This window comes from Microcaecilia unicolor, chromosome 3 (genome assembly GCF_901765095.1).
Source record: "Microcaecilia unicolor chromosome 3, aMicUni1.1, whole genome shotgun sequence".
Taxonomy (NCBI): Eukaryota; Metazoa; Chordata; class Amphibia; order Gymnophiona; family Siphonopidae; genus Microcaecilia; species Microcaecilia unicolor.
The window spans coordinates 81,999,245-82,017,657 of NC_044033.1; the positions used below are offsets into that span (position 1 = coordinate 81,999,245).

General features: G+C 43.8%; 1 protein-coding gene across 2 annotated transcripts in view; it reads left to right on the top strand.

Moving 5' to 3' along the window:
* GALNT14 (polypeptide N-acetylgalactosaminyltransferase 14) overlaps nt 1–18,413 on the top strand; it is a 610,663-nt gene that overhangs the window by 531,495 nt on the left and 60,755 nt on the right. For both annotated transcript variants that reach the window (XM_030196114.1, XM_030196115.1), the window contains exons 7-8: nt 11,558–11,645; nt 15,405–15,489. In XM_030196114.1, coding sequence (XP_030051974.1) covers nt 11,558–11,645; nt 15,405–15,489 — 173 coding nt within the window. The remainder of the gene's footprint in view (nt 1–11,557; nt 11,646–15,404; nt 15,490–18,413) is intronic.

Genomic DNA, 18,413 nt, shown 5'->3' on the forward strand with positions numbered 1-18,413 from the left:
TTGAGTGTCCTGGCGCTTTCTCCAGGCCCTTTCAAGTTGTCTGCAAGTGGTTTTAAGTTGTCTAAGATCATCATTAAACCATGGTGCAGCAGCAGTCCTCTTTGTGGACCTTGCTCTGAGAGGAGCAATGGTGTCCAAAATTCTTCTACATCGTGCATCCCAATTTGCCAAGAAGTTAACAGAATCCACCGGCTCAGGCCAATCTGTCTCATAGATTAACTGCCAAAATACCTTGGGGTCAATATAACCTCTAGTGTAATAAGTCGTTTGATTTCGAGAGTACGGTGGGCCTTTCACCTGCCATGAAATGGAGCAGGTCAGCTTGAAGTGATCCGACCAAGGGATTGCTGACCATTTAGCACAGTTTATATGAAAAGTGAGGTTAGCGGCTGATTTTAGGGAGAGGAGGTCAAGCGTGTGTCCTTTCGAATGGGTTGCTTGGTGATTCCAGCAGGAGAAGTCCCAGGATTGGAGAAAGCCCAAGCAGTCACGCGTGTTGGAAGATGAATAGTTTTCAAGATGCAGATTAATATCACCCAGAATGAGTACATTGGAGCTGGCCAAACATGCGCTGGAAACAAAATCTGCAAAAATAGGCTGTACCTCGTTCCAGTTGCAAGGCGTCTATATAATAGGATGCAGGTCAGATGACTTTTGTTCATAATGGCCTTAATTCTATAAGGAAGGACACGGATACCTCAAAGATCAGTGTAGGCGAATGTGAGTTTTTCACTTCCGTTTCTAGCTAGGCATCCTGTCACCAGTGCAGATGCCCTGTCATAAGGAGGGGCATAATCGAACGTTGCCGGCGAAATAGATTGCCGGCGATCTATTTTGGTGGCGGTGCAACAGCTGGCCGGAACCGTATTATCGAAAAAGATGGCCGGCCATCTTTTTTTTCGATAATACTGTTTAGCCCGGCCAAATGCCAGAGTTCGCATGGTTTGAGATCGCCGGTTTTGTTTTTCAGCGATAATGGAAAAAAATGCCGGCCATCTCAAACCCGGCGAAATCCAAGGCATTTGGTCATGGGAGGAGCCAGCATTTGTAGTGCACTGGTCCCCCTGACATGCCAGGACAGCAACCGGGCACCCTAGGGGGCACTTCTAAAAATGTTTAATAAATACACAAATAGCTCCCAGGTGCATAGCTCCCTTACCTTGGGTGCTGAGCCTCCCCAAATCCCCCCCAAACCCACTCCCCACAACTCTACGCCATTACCATAGCCCTTATGGGTGAAGGGGGGCACCTACATGTGGGTACAGTGGGTTTTGGGGGGGGGGTTGGAGGGCTCAACACTTAGCACCACAAGTGTAACAGGTAGGGGGGGATGGACCTGAGTCTGCCTGCCTGAAGTCCACTGCACCCATTAAAAACTGCTCCGGGGACTTGCATACTGCTGTCAGGGAGCTGGGTTAGACATTTGAGGCTGGCATACAGGCTGGTAAAAAAAGGTTTTTATTTTTATTTTTTTAGTGTGGGAGGGGGTTAGTGACCACTGGGGGAGTCAGGGGAGGTCATCCCCCATTCCCTCCGGTAGTCATCTGGTCAGCTGGGGCACTTTTTTGAGGCTTGGTCGTGAAAATAAAGGGACCAAGTAAACCCGGCAAAATACTGCTTAACCCGCTTTTTTTTTTCCATTATCTGCGAAAGCCGGCCATCTGGTAGCCACGCCCATGCCCGCCCATGTCCCGCCTTCAGTATGCCACCGACACGCCCCCTTGAACTTTCGCTGGTGCAGCGACAGGAAAGCAGCAATGGTGTAAAAAAAGCCGCTTTCGATTATACAGATTTTGAGAGCTCGCCGGCCATCTCCCGATTTATGTCGGAAGATCGCCGGCGATCACTTTAGAAAATAATGGACACTGAGTTGCACCATTGCCCTCTGGAAGGCCTTTTGCAACCCTTCACAAAAAATCCCTCCACCATCTTCATTCTTTACCCCCCATCATGCAGTCATTGATAAAACTGTGTAAATTGCTGAATGATGGCTGATGTTTGATGGTGAAATGTGTCTTGAGGGTCCCAAATCCCAGGAATATATGTCTGCCATCTACCCCCCTTTACCGGTTGAGCAAGTTTATGGGTTCAGTGTTGCAACAATGAACTAAACTTTTGTAAAACAACAAAATAAAATAAAATAAACAAAGCAAAAAATAAATAAATAAATAAAACAATTTGTAATGTAAAAATATCAGTCTCTTGGCTCGTCCAGCAGCTCTCACAAACAAACATTCACCAGTTCTTTAATCAGCCTTTAACTGATGGCCCCACTTAGATGACTTTCAGGCTTATTTTCGAAAGAAAAGGGCGCCCATCTTTTGACACAAATCGGGAGATGGGTGTCCTTCTCCCAGGGTCGCCCAAATTGGCATAATCGAAAGCTGATTTTGGGCATCCTCAGCTGCTTTCCGTCACGGGGATGACCAAAGTTCATGGGGGCGTGTCGGAAGTATAGCGAAGGCGGGACTGGGGCATGCTCGGTCGATAATCGAAAAAAGAAGGGCGTCCCTGATGCACACTTGGCCGACTTTACTTGGTCGTTTTTTTTATGACCAAGCTACAAAAATGTGCCCTAAATGACTAGATGACCACTGGAGGGAATCGGGGATGTCCTCCTTTTACTCCCCCAGTGGTCACTAACCCCCTCCCACCCTAAAAAAAAATTTTTTTTTAATATTTTTTCCAGCCTCTATGCCAGCCTCAAATATCATACCCAGCTCCATGACAGCAATATGCAGGTCCCTGGAGCAGTTTTAGTGGGTACTGCAGTGCACTTCAGACAGGCAGACCCAGGCCCATCCCCTCCCTACCTGTTATACTTGTGGTGGTAAATGTGAGCCCTCCAAAACCCACCACAAACCCACTGTACCCACTGTGACCCCCTTCATCCCTAAGGGCTATGGTAGTGGTGTACAGTTGTGAAAAGTGGGTTTTGGAGGGGTTTTGGGGGGCTCAGCACACAAGGTAAAAGAGCTATGCACCTGGGAGCTTTTTCTGAACTCCACTGCAGTGCCCCCTAGGGTGCCTGGTTGGTGTCCTGGTATGTGAGAGGGACCAGTGCACTACGAATGCTTGCTCCTCCTATGACCAAATGGCTTGGATTTCGTTGTTTCTGAGATGGGCGTCCTCGGTTTCCATTATCGCCGAAAATCGGGGACGACCATCTTTAGGGACGACCATCTGTATGGTCGTCCTAAATGTTGAGATTTGGGCATCCTCGACCGTATTATCGAAACAAAAGATGGCCGCCCATCTTGTTTCGATAGTACGGGTTTCCCCGCCCCTTTGCTGGGACGTCCTGCGAGGACGTCCTCAGGAAAACTTGGGCGCTCCATTTGATTATGCCCCCCACGATGCTCCACTCTGCCACCGCATCTTAATCTGGGTCTTCCTGTCAGTTTAATCGATCAAGGAAACCCCCATGCTTCATCCAGGTTATCCAGAATCAACACTTGGCATATCTCAATAAGTACATAAGCACCGCCATACTGGGAAAAGACCAAGGGTCCATCAAGCCCAGCATCCTGTTTCTGACAGCGGCCAATCCAGGCTTCAAAAACCCAGCAACCCCCCCCCCCCCCCAAAAAAAAAAAAAAAAAAAAAAATCTTAATAATGTTCAATGGACTTTTCCCTCAGGAATCTGTCCAAACCCCCTTTAAATTCCGTAAGGCCAGCTGCTGTCACATTTTCCAGCAATGAATTCCAGAGTCTAAGTACACGCTGAGTAAAGAAAAACTTTCTCCTATTTGTTTTAAATCTACCATATTCTAGCTTCATCTTGTGTCCCCTGGTTTTGGGTACAACAAAGAAAACAGTACCTTCTGCTGTTCCAGCACTGCGTACGTCTAGTAGCGCTATAGAAATGATAAGTAGTAGTAGTAGTAGAATAGAACCATTTTCCATCCCAGCAAGGCAACCTGGACTGAATAATCCTGAAGCATAAGCAACTTTGTACCATCATAATGCAACTCTCCTGCATGTTGGTAGGCTCTCATCAACCATTCCTTATCGGTTTAGAATCTGGGCGATCACCGGCCTGAGATGTAACTCTTGCTCTTGGTGTGGCCCCACTTCGTGTGCATGTTCACAGTGCACATGGGCCTACACAAATATTAGGCCCAATTTCTCCAGGAGTCATGGTAAATAAATGACCAGTTCTGGAAGTCTGATCAAGCAAATATTGTTGCATCTGTTGCGATTCTCTTGAGCCTTGATGAGCTCCATCAGCTTTTTATTTTCTGCTTTCAGGCTAGCCTTTTGCTTTTGCATAAGTGTTGTGATGACTTCCTGAGAGGAGGTCTGTTTTTCAGTTTCCCCCAAATACCTAGTAGGGGCATCAAATCTTTCACAAATTTTTCCCATAGCTGACTAGAACTTATTTAGTTTATTTTCTAAGTCTGCTGAAACAGACCGGAAGGTCTCTTATGCAAAGTCCCCAGTGAGTACTTCTGATACTCTCTCCCCTTCCCCCAACATCATTGCTTCTCAATCCTAAACTTCTCCTTGCTGGCCTGCACCATTTTTGCTGATATTGCAGAGCATCACAGCCTAGATAGTCCAAAGATCTGCTGTCGCTGGTACCACAGTGCTACAAGTATCAGATTGAGACCAAAACAGTCAGGAGATTGGTTGGAGCTCCCATTTCATATTTTCTCCTACTCCACAAGTCATCCAGATTCCCTTTATTGGTGCCTCCTGGATCTCTCATCCATTTGCCAGCCTCAGATTTAATGATTTATATATTTAAAATTTTCTAATCCACACTATCTACAATTCTGAGTGGAGTACAAAAAACATACATAATCATGTACCAATAAGAAATAACATTCAACATCAATAAATCACATATATTAACATAAAACAAGCTCATATTAAAATAAAAGTATATGTCACAGTATAATATCATAAAGCAACAATTCATATCAGTGACACTATCCTAAAAAATATTAACCTCTTGCTGAAACAACCAGGTCTGTAAGGCTTTTTTAAAATCATACAAATTTTTCCATGCTCTGATCTCTTGAGGTAAAGCATTCCATAAATTTGGTTCTGCAATATAGAAGATCAAATTTCTATATTCTTCAAGATATACCATCTTAAATGATGGAACATCTAATATATTGAATGAAGCGGATCTCAATGACCTTGATGGTTGATGCAAATGTAGACTTGAGGCAATTACAAGTGAGATTTTATTTACCCATTACTTTAAAAACCAACATCAAAATTTTATACTGTATTCTATAATCAACAGGAAGCCAATGTAAATGAACCAGTTCTAGGGTAATGTAATCAAAATGCTTCAGCCCTAAAAGCACTTGAGCTGCAGCATTCTGTGCAATTTGCAAAGGATGAAGGGCATATTTTGGCAAACCTACCAACAAAGCATTACCATAATCAAAATAAGGTATGATTATACTTTGAATAACCAATCAAAAAATTTCAGAAGATAATCTTTCAATCATCTAACAAGCTTATGTTTAGAAAAAACTGTACCAATCACTTTGGCTACCTGCTTCTTCATATTTAACGTAGGATCAATGATGACACCAAAAGACCAAATTGTCTTACTAAACATTAATTCAACTCCATCAATGCAGAAAAACTGGTAGCATCTAATAATGGAAAACTAGACATTAGTATAACTTGGACATATTCAAATTACGACAATTCACTCTCATTCACTGTTTATCGTTCTCAAGTACAGGCATAACAGCTGAATACTATCTGTGACAGAACCTTCAATTAAAATAAAATTAAATATCATCTGCATAAATCCTATAATGAAGACCCAAACCCTTCAGTAAAGTACATAAAGATAACTGAAAAATATTAAACAAGATTGCTGAGAGAGCGGAGCAAAGAAATGGGTCTAAAGTTCTCAGCCTTGGAAACATCCAGGTTCTAGTTCTTTATTAATGGCCTAACAGAAGCAACTTTTAAAGGGTCTGTCAATGATTTATTAACATAGGGGTCCTTTTACTAAGCCGTGGTAAAAAGTGTTTTGGACACGTGCTGGGCCATTTTGTTTTACTGCGGCTGGGGAAAAGGGCTTTTTGTGATGGGCTGGGAAACAGGTGTGTGCTGAAATTAAAACTAGGCCTATTTACGGCCTGAGCCCGTACCACCACCCATTGACCTAGTGGTAAAGGCTCACCCGCTACCCACGCGGTAACCATACAGCGAGTGCCAACCTCTGATTACCACTGGGAACGACCCTGCGGTAGAAAACTATTTTCTACCATGGGATTCGGCACATTTTGAATGTTTTCAAGATGCGACTTCTTCTCAAAGACAGGTTTGTTGTCTTCCTGTGAAGTCTACCATCTGTGGCAGATGAGCATACAAAATCCCCCCCCCCCCCCCATTTAGTTATGCCCATTTCTATATTCAAACCAGAAGGTTGTCTCTTTTTATATAGATGTCTTCAGTTTGTGAAATAAAATGTTTTGACTGAAGGAGATCTATTCGTGTATGAGTAAAGGTGACCATAGGCCAGCACTATATGGTGATTATAAACTGGAAGCTCAGAAGGTCTTTATTTGACTCACAGATGTTTAAAATCCATTGGAGGATGAGGCATTAGGAAGAACTATAACTGTTTTTCACTGTTCAAGGCTCTGAGAATCCACATTTTATTTGGCCTGTTGGAGATTATGAATCACATTTCTTCTACAGGAGTAGGGTTTTTAGAGCAATAGTCTAAGAACCAGGAGAGTCAGGGTTAAAATCTGACTGCAGTTCCTTGTGATCTTGGGCAACTACTGCCAAGACATGAGGGAAATCCAAATAATAATAATAATAAATAAATAAAACAATTGTAGCAAAACACTACATTGACCAGGAAAGTGAGTAGAACACTTTACAAAGGCAGAAAAGACTGCTGCTGCTTTGTTAATTGGATCATTAATAAATGGCCAAGTTGTCACTATGACCCCAAGTTCAGAGGTGTTGCCTCCAGGGTGAAATACACCATCTTTATATTGCAGTGCCATACCATGAGTGCTTACAGCTGTTTTAGACTTTTGACTACATAGTAGAGAGCCAGGCAAGCACTGCTGTCCAGTGCCAATCAGCCTGTGTACTGCCAGTGGCTATATTCTGGCAGACAGAAATAAAGTATCACATACCATGTTAAATGAGTTTATCTTGTTGGGCAGACTGGATGGACCATACAGGTCTTTATCTGCCGCCATTTACTATGACCTGAAATTCAGCTGGTGGTGATCAACATTTTGCTGACCACTGCTGGCATTCAACCTGGAAATTCAATGCTGAGTCATGTCCAGGCTCCAGCATTGAATTTCTGGGTACAGAGAGCCGGCTAACTCATAATCAGTTAAGTGTGATATTTGGCACTTAACTGGGTATGGAGAACAACATAAAGATAGGACTGGTCCTATTTATGCAATTATCTTTAACCAGTTAAGTGCTGAATATCGCACTTCGGTCCTCTGTTATCAAGCTGCGGCAAAGGGGGGCCTGGGCTGGCATCGGTGCATGGTTTTCATGTGCACTGACGCCCCCTTTTACTAAAGAGGGTAAAAGGGAAGTCTCTCTTTCCTGCAGGAAATGGCTATGTGGCAAGTAAAGCACATGCTTTGCGGCCATTTCTGGGGGGGGGGGGGCCTTACCTCCACCCATTGAGGGGTGGGAAGTACCGCTGGGCTGCTGAAGTAGCCTGGCGGTACTTCCTGTTTAGTGAGCGGTAAGCCCGTGTTGGGCTTACTGGCGCTTAGTAAAAGGGGCACTCAACCAGTTAAATGCTGAATCCAGCCTGGAATGCCCCCAAAATAGCCAGTTTTGACTTGGGCACTATCCGGGTATTTTCAGCAGCATTATCCATTTAAGTGCCACTGAAAAGCCCTAGACAGGCAATTTAAATGGCAAAGAGCCTCTCCTAGCAGTAAATCATTTTGAATATTGGGCCCATAGAATCTGATTTATTCTGATATCCTCCAGTTTCCCTGGGAATGTCATTCTAGACGCCTCCAAACTGTCATAACATCAGGTAGATCCTGTTCCTGAGTCATCAACTTTCCTACTACTAGCATAATTGTCCTTGTTTTTGACAATGAATTGATTTTCCTCTTTTCCCATTGTCTACTGAGCACATTTTAATCCAGAGGTTTATACTGAGTGTCATCCATAAAACGAATCTCAGTGCTATTGCATGTTCTGATACTATGGCCGGTAACCTTGTCTACAGATATTTTACTTACTCATCCAACTCAGATTCAGTAAGCCCAGTTCCTTGGGGATGACCCATGAGATTAACATTGAGCTTCTTTTCATCTATTTAAACAGTTCTTTTTTCTTTCCAATATTTTTATTGAAATATCAAAGACAAAATGCCAACAGCATAGGTAAAATGCAAAAATACACTCATAGAAAAGGATAAGGTAACCAGGGCACAATACCAATAAGAGTCCAGAGAACCCAAAGAAACAACCCAAGCCTACCCTTCCACCCACTCCCCAATTCCCTCTCGGTCTGTGCTAGTGGGCTAGCCATTCAATATTCTACTACAAGCAGGTGAAGTCAAGGTGTTCCAAAAGGGAGAGCAGAGTTGAAGGTATCAGTCCCCTTTAACCAGAGATAGATCGCAAATATCCTTGCATTCTAGTGTGCTCAGAGTGATCATAGAGGACCTCCAATGCTGGACAGTAGGGGGATCTGGTGAGAGCCATTTGCCAAGAATAGTCTTTTTCCTCATAAGAGATGCATGCTTTAAAAAGACGCACTCTTCTAACAACATACAAACTCTTTGGTATATATATAAAGTATCCAATACCATGTAAAATGAGTTTATCTTGTTGGGAAGACTGGTCTTTATCTGCCATCATTTACTATGTTATGTCATTTACTATGTTACTGTCGAGGCGATGATGAATTTGTAAATATTTTTGATTGGAACAATTCAGACTGGTTGTTCAAGCTCTTTTACTATCACAAGTTGACTACTGTAATGTCATCTACTTAGATTGTCCTAAATATCTACTAAAAAAAAACCCTGCAAACTATACAAAACAGATTTAACCATTTGATATTTTCTCTAAACAAATTGAAAAAGTGTTTCCCTTATATATTCAATTGCACTGGCTAACAATAGAGGCAAGGGTTTTATTTACATTTTATTGCATTATTTTTAAGATTGTTCATGATGTTGCACCTTCTTGTATGTATAATTTGATTCATTTTTCATCTGTATGTGCAAGATGGTCTCTACACAATAACTTAATGTTACACTTTCCAAATCTGAAAGGGAAGAAATCTAAGAAACTTACTTCATCTTTTGCTTATCAAGCTAATAAAGTATGGAATATATTACCGGTCACTTCACGATCTCTGTCTAACTATAGAGCTTTTAGAAAGGCTATAAAGATGTTTTTAGTTTCACAAATATGCATTTATAACTGAAACTGTAAAAGAAACTGTGATTTGAGGTATCATTATATTTAATGTTAATTAGATTTTTCTAGTCCCCCGATATTCAAAGCATTTAACTGGCCAGGATCAGCACCTGGCTGGTTAAATGCCCCATAACTGTATATCCGTGAATTCTCAGTGGGATATGGCCATCCATGTTACACTGAAAATTCACGGTTAGCCAGTTATATTGGCCAATATCCACTGATTTTCAGCATGAGTTTGGTGGCTATCTTTGGCTGGTTCAAACTGAGTATTGGCTTGGCCAGTTAAGTTTGAGCTGGCCAAAAATAAATCAGATATTCAATGCCGGTCACCAGAAACAACCCCACATTGAATATCCGGGCTCAGTGCCGACCGAGAGATTTAGCCTGGCTAACTCCCGCAGTCTGAATATCGGGCCCTAGATGACTACCCTAGCTTCTTCTAATCGTATCCACTTAGAACTTTGTTGGTATTAGCAAAAATAAGAAAGGATATGTTATGTTATACATGAGCAAAAGATTTTGCTTTATTTTCAGATTTTTGGCCTTTTTAAATGATTTGTGGGTGTCCTTTTGGTTCATTTGAGACATCTGAAGCCCCATTTTTCATAGGAGCTATACATGGGAAATCAAGATTGGGACACTCATATTTCCTGCAGTATTTCACAAAAGGCTCTGCTGAACACTGACTGGCCGATATTCAAAACACAGACCCCTGGGGAACCCCACTATCTACCCTTCTCCATTGAGAACATTGACCATTTAACCCTACTCTCTGTTTAACCAGTTTTTAATCCAGTTTTGAATATCAGCCAGTCAGCTTCTGGTCAGTTAAATAGTGTTTTAGCAGCATCAAACTAGCTATGTTTAGCGGTTAAAATAGGCCACATAAATAGCAGGCTTATCTTTGAATTGCCAGGTTTAATGCCGGCAGCGGACACAAAAGTGCTGCCTGCCGCCGGCTGAGTATCGAGGGGATGAGTCTTTTGTAAAATATGTATAAGGATACTGGCAAATGCACATGTATTTTCTGGCAGGTACCACAGAAGCAGAGATTTCATAAGACTACATGTAGAGAAAAAGAGTGGGATTGCTCAGCAGCTTTCAGTTATAAGTGTTGGTATTTATATGTGAAAGTGGTGGTTTTGCAACCCTGTCACATAGGTACTGGTGATCATATGTATAGTGGCCCCATTTTTTAAAAAATGTACTCTCCTGAAGTTCCTGCCCGTTATCACTTGTGCCCACTTAACTGCCGGTATTCACTTAACCAGGCAGTGCCACTGTATATTGGTTCTGACTGGTCATGTGTGAAATGGGCAGATTAGGGGTGATACAGGGGGCAGAGTTGGGGAGGAGCCAGCAGTTATGCAGGTACTGGCTCAAAAGCAATTCTAAATTTTAGTAACATTAGCTATGTGGGTGCCAGCACTGAATATCTGCCAGCACCACTCCGGTTTCCTTTCCTCACTATCCACCCCCCCCCCCCCCAAACTGCTGAGAACAAGATCCCTCTCCTGCTGGTCCTGATTCCTCCTTCTCCTCCACTGAGGGCAGTACCCCCTCCCACAGGTCCAAAATCCCCCTCCCCCCCACCAACAGCAAGACCCCTTCTTGCAGGTCTTGATCCCCCTCTACCCTGCCAAGAACCTAGCCTCCTAACCCTCCCACATTCAGGATAGGTTCTGTCGGGTCTAACTAAAATCCCTGGTGGTCCAGCAGTGGTAATGACAGGAATGAACCCCACTCACTTCTGCCTCAACAAAATGGCTGCTGTGACCTCTAGCAGCAGCCTCGTGGTACTTGGGGAGAGTTGGGAGGAGCATCTGGACGCTGGGGGAGGGTTGGGAGGGGGTTTGTGGGGGTCTTGGTCTCAGTGACCTGGAGCAGGGGGGGGGGAATTAGAGGGGTTAAGGACTCTTTTAAATGTTTCGCATAACTTATGCAAGCCTCGGCTGACTATCAGCTGGAACCCGCATAAGCTCAGGCAGCCTTCGTGTGTCCAGTCTGCCATGTTTCAAACATTATCTCCTTAGTGAAGTTCAGCAGCCCTGGTTCTAGCTATGTGCTTTGATTCTTAGCTTGTGATCCTGCTCCTTGGGATCCTATAAATTCATGTTATTCTCTTCTTTGTTCTCAGGATCCATCCCGAGTGGTTAGTCCAGTCATTGATATAATCAGCTTGGACACATTTGCTTATGTTGCAGCTTCATCTGACTTGAGAGGAGGTGAGTGTACTGCAGCGTCGTCAATAACACATGTCAGCATTCGGAAACCCTTAAGAAGGAGATTTTCTGAAAAGAAATGATGAGATGCCTTAAGGTAGCTCTATAACTGCACCAATTAGCGCCACTTATGAAGCCAAATACACTATGCGCTAGTCTATCAGATGGTGTATAAGTGCTGCAGTGTTATGGGGCCTAAGTGCAAGGGATTATACACATGGGTGGATCATGGGGGTGGCACCAACTTAATACGCATCTTATAGAATACACTTAAGCACACCAGCTTACACCAGCCTGGCGTTAGTGGTCATGCCTAAATATAGGTGCATCGATGCTGATTTGCACCAGTATTCTATAGTAAACAACCAAGGAAATATGTTCAACTAACCCATACAAGGTATAAAAACTTATTATATAAAAAAATATGTGAAGTGATGTGCTTAGAACTTAAATGTGACTCATATAAATGTGAAAATTCACATCTGCCAGTCACTGTCAGCCATCATTGCACATCAATTTTTCCTTCCCTAGCATAACATAAAAAAAAAAATCAGCTGAAAACACATTTGAAATTATAGAATGATGATTCAGAACTGGGAAGACTTATCTGTTGAAACTCTGTTCCACCGTGTCAGGCTTCTGCTGTTCGCTCACAAGAGCTGTTCCATATAGATAGATGAAGGACCGTAAATGACATTAGCTAGTGCACATTGTCCCAACTCGGATCCAAGTTTCACCACAACATAGCAGCTTCTTCAGGGGATAAAGGCTGTCACGCATTCCAACACTCCAAGATGGTGCACCACTGCGGTCCTGCATCTATCTATATGGAACAGCTCTTGTGAGCGACCAGCAAAAGCCTGATATGGTGGAAGAGATACGTCTTCCCAGTTCTGAATCAATCTACAATTTCAAATGTGTTTTCAGCTGATTTTTTTGAAATGCTATGGAAGGGAAAGACTTATGATGTGCAATGATAGATGACAGTGACTGGCAGATGTGAGTTTTCACATTTATATGAATTACGTATAAGTTCTGAGCACATCACATATTTTTTATATAATAAGTTTTTATACTTTGTATGGGTTGGTTGAACATATTTCTTTGGTTATTTACTATTGTATGTGATTTATTCCAAGGAGAGTGTATTGTATAACATTTTTTATTATAAGATATTCCCAATTTTTGAATAGACCAATATGCCATTATAGAATTGGCGCTCAATGCGTCAGATCATGGTATCTAACTGCAGATCAAAGATATTTAGAAGGGAGATGGTACAAAAGTGGTAACATTTCAGTTGTTGTATCTTATACATTGCCATAAAGGAGGGTTGGGTTCAATTCCCAAACCCAGTTTCTGTTCTTCAGGCTGGTTAAAACAGGGGATATCACAGAGGCAGCACTCATAGTCCTGGATGGGGGTAGTAAGCTAACAGCCATCACACAATTGCAAAACCGAATGCACAATATCAAGGCATATGAGTAATGAGTTCCAGAAGGAGCGATGGTTTGTAGAATGTGGCTGAAGAATGTTGCTATGATAGCTGGGCTACATAGGATGAAGAGTTGAAATAGGGGAAAATCTTTCGGCAGTTGTCAATGAAGACCCTCTGTATCATAGCTTAATGGACACATCTTCTGGTTGAGTTGGAAGAAAGGCAAAATAAGCAGGCAGAAACTGCAGGAATCAAAGAAAAATACTTTTCTGAACATAAGATTGCTACCTGTGGATAAGCATTGTCTCGCTTTCCTAAGGCCCCCCACTGGTGTCTTATGTGGTGTCTTAGAACTTTGTCACAGAAGATTATTACCTGGTATACCGATTGGTAGGATTTGCTATTCTGGGATTCTAGAACTGTGCTTGTTTAATAATCAGGTATTAAATTCTGTTTTTAAGTGCTAATGGAAAGGTTATTTAATGGGTGGATTATCAGAGGTAGTATTTTCCCATCATAACATAGCTGAGGACAAAGAAGAAAAAGCATGGCTTTAAGGACTTTGTGAAATCTTAAACCAACAGCAGCCTTGTTGTAAAAGTGCGTTCTACTAATGGAAAACATTTGCTGTTATCAATGCATCCATCCATGTTCATCACATGTTGGAATTCAGAAACTTACTGTGAGGATTTGGGTGATATTTGGTAGTAAACGCAACACTCAAAGGTGCCAAGAATTGTGATTTTATTTGAAATCAGTGAAGAATTACAACTGTTTATCCACTTTTACTCTTTAACCCGGTGTTCTCGTCCACTCACTTAGAGAAAGGGAAACACACCTTTGTGTAGCATGCATTTTCCATCGTGTTTCATATCCTGAGTGATTATGGAAGACACTCCAGAGCTTTTGTTGATCAGGCTAGAGATGAGCAAGTTCAACCCTCTAGAACCTCAAGTGGGGCTGATTTTCACTATGTCGTCTGATGAATATTCACTGGATATATTTTTCCCCAGATTCTATACATGGTGCCCAAATTTACATGTGGAAAATTGTGCACTGTTCTGAGATGAAAGCCAAACATTGGGTGCTAATAATTAATTAGTGGTGTTAATTGGCAGGTTTGGATTTATGCATGTATCTCGCTAAGCGCTATTTTATAAAGATTCATGCACAAATTTATTAGTGCGCAACTGAAAAGGGGGTGTGGTTATGGGAGAGGCATAGGCGGGTCAGGGACGTTCACTAAAGATGTGTACAGTATTGTTTGGGGGATCCATGCCTAACTTATGTGCCAGAATTTAGACCTGGTTTCAGTTGGTGCAAAATAATTCTCTCATCCAAAGTTTGGCACAGATCCTGGCACTACAAGGCATTCTATAAACAGCACAGGGCCGCTGCGAGACAGAACCAGGACCAGTACAGAACTGCCACCACCACCCCCCCCCCCCCCCCCCAATCAGGCCACCACCACTCTTGCTCCCTCCTGCTCGGGCAGCCGCCGCCCCCGCCCCACCAGAGCCCAAACAGGGTTGGCCCAAAAACTCATTTCGGCCCCCTCCAATGCTCTCCCTGCTATCCTTGGCCCCCTCCGGTGCTCCTCCCCCCCACCGTCAATCAAACCAAATGAAAAACCTGAGCTGGTGGGGATCCGCAAGCCCCGCCAGCCGAAGACCTCCTTTCCGGCAGCAAGAACCGTTACACCCTACGCAGCTGGTGGTGGTGTCCTGGAATCATTGATATGGCCAGCCTCTGTTCATGCACAAGGGGTAGGGCAGCAGCAGCAGCTCCAGCCCAGTGACACTGCTGGCTGGAGAAGGTGTAAGTTTTCTTTCTGCTGGGAAGAGATCTTTGGCTGGCGGGGCTTGCGGATCCCTGCCAGGCACACCTACTGAGAATTGATTTCGGGTGAGCCTGACCCCGAAGTGGATGGGCCCGGGCCCTGGCCTACCTGTGGCCACCCAGCCTGAAAGAGACAAACCCCAGCACCAGGCCCCTCTTGGAGGCCGGGCCTGGGGAATCTTGCCCCTCTGCCCCCCTCTTAGTGGCCCTGAAACAGCGCCCAAGTTGGAGCACTTTTTATAGCATAGAGCTCCATGTGGATTTTTTCTGCACTCAAATTTGGGCTCCATTTACTGAATCTAGTCTTCTATGTAAATATTGGCTCTAAGAATGTTGCTATCCTGAAAACCAGACCTCTATGCGATTCTGAAGAGATAAAGTTTGACTCTCCGGGACTTGGCTAAGGCTGTCATCAAATGGACAGTGGTAGGAGTTTGTAATAATCTTATATCTGTGTCTTTTTGCATTTTGTTGTTTCTCCTCAGGGTTCGACTGGAGCCTGCATTTCAAGTGGGAACAGCTTTCTCTTGAGCAGAAAGCCAAGCGACTTGATCCCACAGAACCCATTAAGTAAGTTGAAAAACCACTGGAAACACAGTTTAGACAAAACTCCATTCAAAAAAGTTCTCAAGCAAATTGGAAATGCATTGGAAGTAGATAGGACCCCATTTACTGGCACTTTGGCATAAATCCATGGAAAACAATAGAGTGATGTTGATGCCTTTCAGTGAGTAGGACCCTAGCCTCTAATAAACAATATTGGAAGAAGATGGTTTTTAAGAAACCAAGACTGCCCTGGGAAAATAACTCAGAATGGAAAATAAGCCTCATAAGAACGTTTTACACATTGTTTTCTGATGTTATGAGATGGAAGTGAAACAGACCAAAAGCTCTTTTCCTGGATAAGTGATGGCTTAGCAGCTCCAAAGAACTGCCCTCTGTTATCCAAAACACAGAGGCCGATGCAGAAAGCTTCAAGGTAGAGCCACACAGGGCCGCCAAGAGGGGGGGACAGGGGGGACAAAAGTCCTGGGGCCCGGGCCTCCAGGGGGGCCCAGCACCGCAGCCGCCTGGCCCGCCCTCTGTCGCCACCTGGCCCGCCCTCCGTCACTCCCAGAACTAACCTTAAGCCTCCTTTCACTTCGCAGCAAGCAGCAGCAGGTCAGGCCACTCCTTCCTTCCATGTCCTGCCCTCGCCTGACGTAACGTCCGTGAGGGTGGGGCACGGAAAGAAGGAGGAGAGGTCTGCCCTGACGCTGCTTGCTGCGAAGTGAAAGGAGGCTTAAGGTTAGTTCAGAGGGCCCGGCCCGATAGCGGGTGGAGGGGCGGGGGGGCCCGGCGATCTCGGGTGGGCGGCGACCTCAGGTGGGGGGGGGGGGGGCGGAGGCGGCCTTGTCCCGGGCCCGGCTCTCGGCGGCCCTGGAGCCACAGCTTTACTACGACATTTTCGCACCAAAACTACCATGGCATGTTGTAATCAATGAGCATGCAAATTACTGCTGTGTTAAAATCATGGCAGTAATCTGCAGCTCATTACAAAATGTCACCTTTCCTGTCAGTGTCCAAGTGGTGATTGGCTCAGGTACTGACTAGAAGGGTGACATTTGATAAACAAACTACTGCCAATCTGCATTGGCCCCTAACCCCCCCCCCCCTTTCCCCAAATAAAAAAAATAATCCCTGGTATCTAGTGGCACCCTCCCCCATCCACCCACCTGACCCTTCTTCCGGGTACTTCTGGCCCCCCTCCGACTAAAAAAAAAACCCACTTCCTAGTGCCTAATGGCATCTCCCCATTCCCTCCCAAAATCCCCCCAAAAATAATCCCACTAATAAACTACCAATAAGCATGAACATAAATACTACATTGCTATTCATTTTAATGTGGTGTGCGGTTGGGGTTTCCACGTGAATTAACACCCACGCTGAAACCCTTTCTGCATTGCTATCCCATGGTAAAAGAGTGTTAAACGTATGGAAACCATGCGGGAAACATTCTGCGTCACCTCCAGAATGTGTTATACTTTTAGAGTCACTGAGAATGTCACTTTGGTCCCCATTGAAGCCTAAACAAGTTACTATGCATTCTTTGACTCTACATGTGCAATTAGCAACTGTCTAAGCTGAAAAGCTCATCGGTATAAAATAGGCTTCTTAGCATTTAGTATGCACTAATTCCATTAGCACTCTCTAAGCTTTAGTAAAAGAGTCCCTAAAATAGCTGTTTACATGTGTTGGTTATTTACATATGAAAATGTGCAAAATCTTTTAAAATGTTATTTTTAGGCACCTAAGTTACATGCTAGGTATCTGCGCTTTTTTCCAGCCTTAATTTTGTCCCCTCGTGACTGCCCATGTTTTAGGAATCTAAATTTAGATAATGCCTGGGATTTGAAAACGCTGGGCCATCACAATCAGTTCTTGTGTGGTATATGCCAGCAGGGGCGTAGCCAGACAACCAAATTTGGGTGGGCCTGGGCCCAAGATGGGTGGGCAGAAGAACTCCGCCTTGTCCCACAAGTGATTTGGTCTCTCCCTCTCTTGCCTGCATTCATATGGTCTCTCAATCATCCGCCCTTCCCTGAATACCTTTTAAATAGCAGATTTTCACCAACAGCGAGCAGCAACTAATACACACTGTTCATGCTAGCCCCACAGCCTTTCCTCTGATGCAACTTCCTGTTTCCGCATAGGCAGGAATACATCAGAGGGAAGGCTGCGGGGCCGGTGCGAACAGTATGTATCAGTCGCTGCTTGCTGCAGGCAAAGATCTGCTATTTAAAAGGTATGCAGGAGGGACAGTTGGGAGTTTTCGGCTGGTGGGGCTTGGGAATCCCTGCCAGCCACTTTATAGATGTGTTGCTACTGGGTGGGCCTGAACCCAAAGTGGATGGGCCTGGGCCCACCCAAGCCCACCCTTGGCTAAGCCACTGTATGCCAGCAAGTCGGCTGTGCCCTCCTCCACACTCGTTTGACCACTCAAAACTAATTCTTAAAATTATTGTTCATTGACTGATGCTTCCCAGCTTAGATGAAAGGATAAAACATGTAATGAAACAAAATCCTTTTGAAGGTGAGTGACTCTTTTTATGGCTTACTTTTTAATTCCTTTAGTCCCTAGGGATAAGTATTTTATAACAGTTCTTTTCACATGGTAGACAAGTCATCATCAAGCATATTAGAAAAATTACAAAGTAAATCCCAAAGTGATGAAAATATTTAATATATATGCATACAGACAAAACTATATTTTAGCAGGCCGCCTCAAGGGGACATTACCTTCTTTTCATACTGAATTTAAATATGCTGGAACTTTCCATGTTTGAGCTAATCACCTTCAAGATCTGGTTCCAGAATCCTCAATGTCAGCGGCAGGGGGGGGGGGGGGGGGGGATATATGATTAAATAACATTTTGCAATCATGATGAAGGTAGCTCACAATGCCGACCAGGCAATTAATGGAAAATGAAACATGATTGGGCCCCACTGCAGAA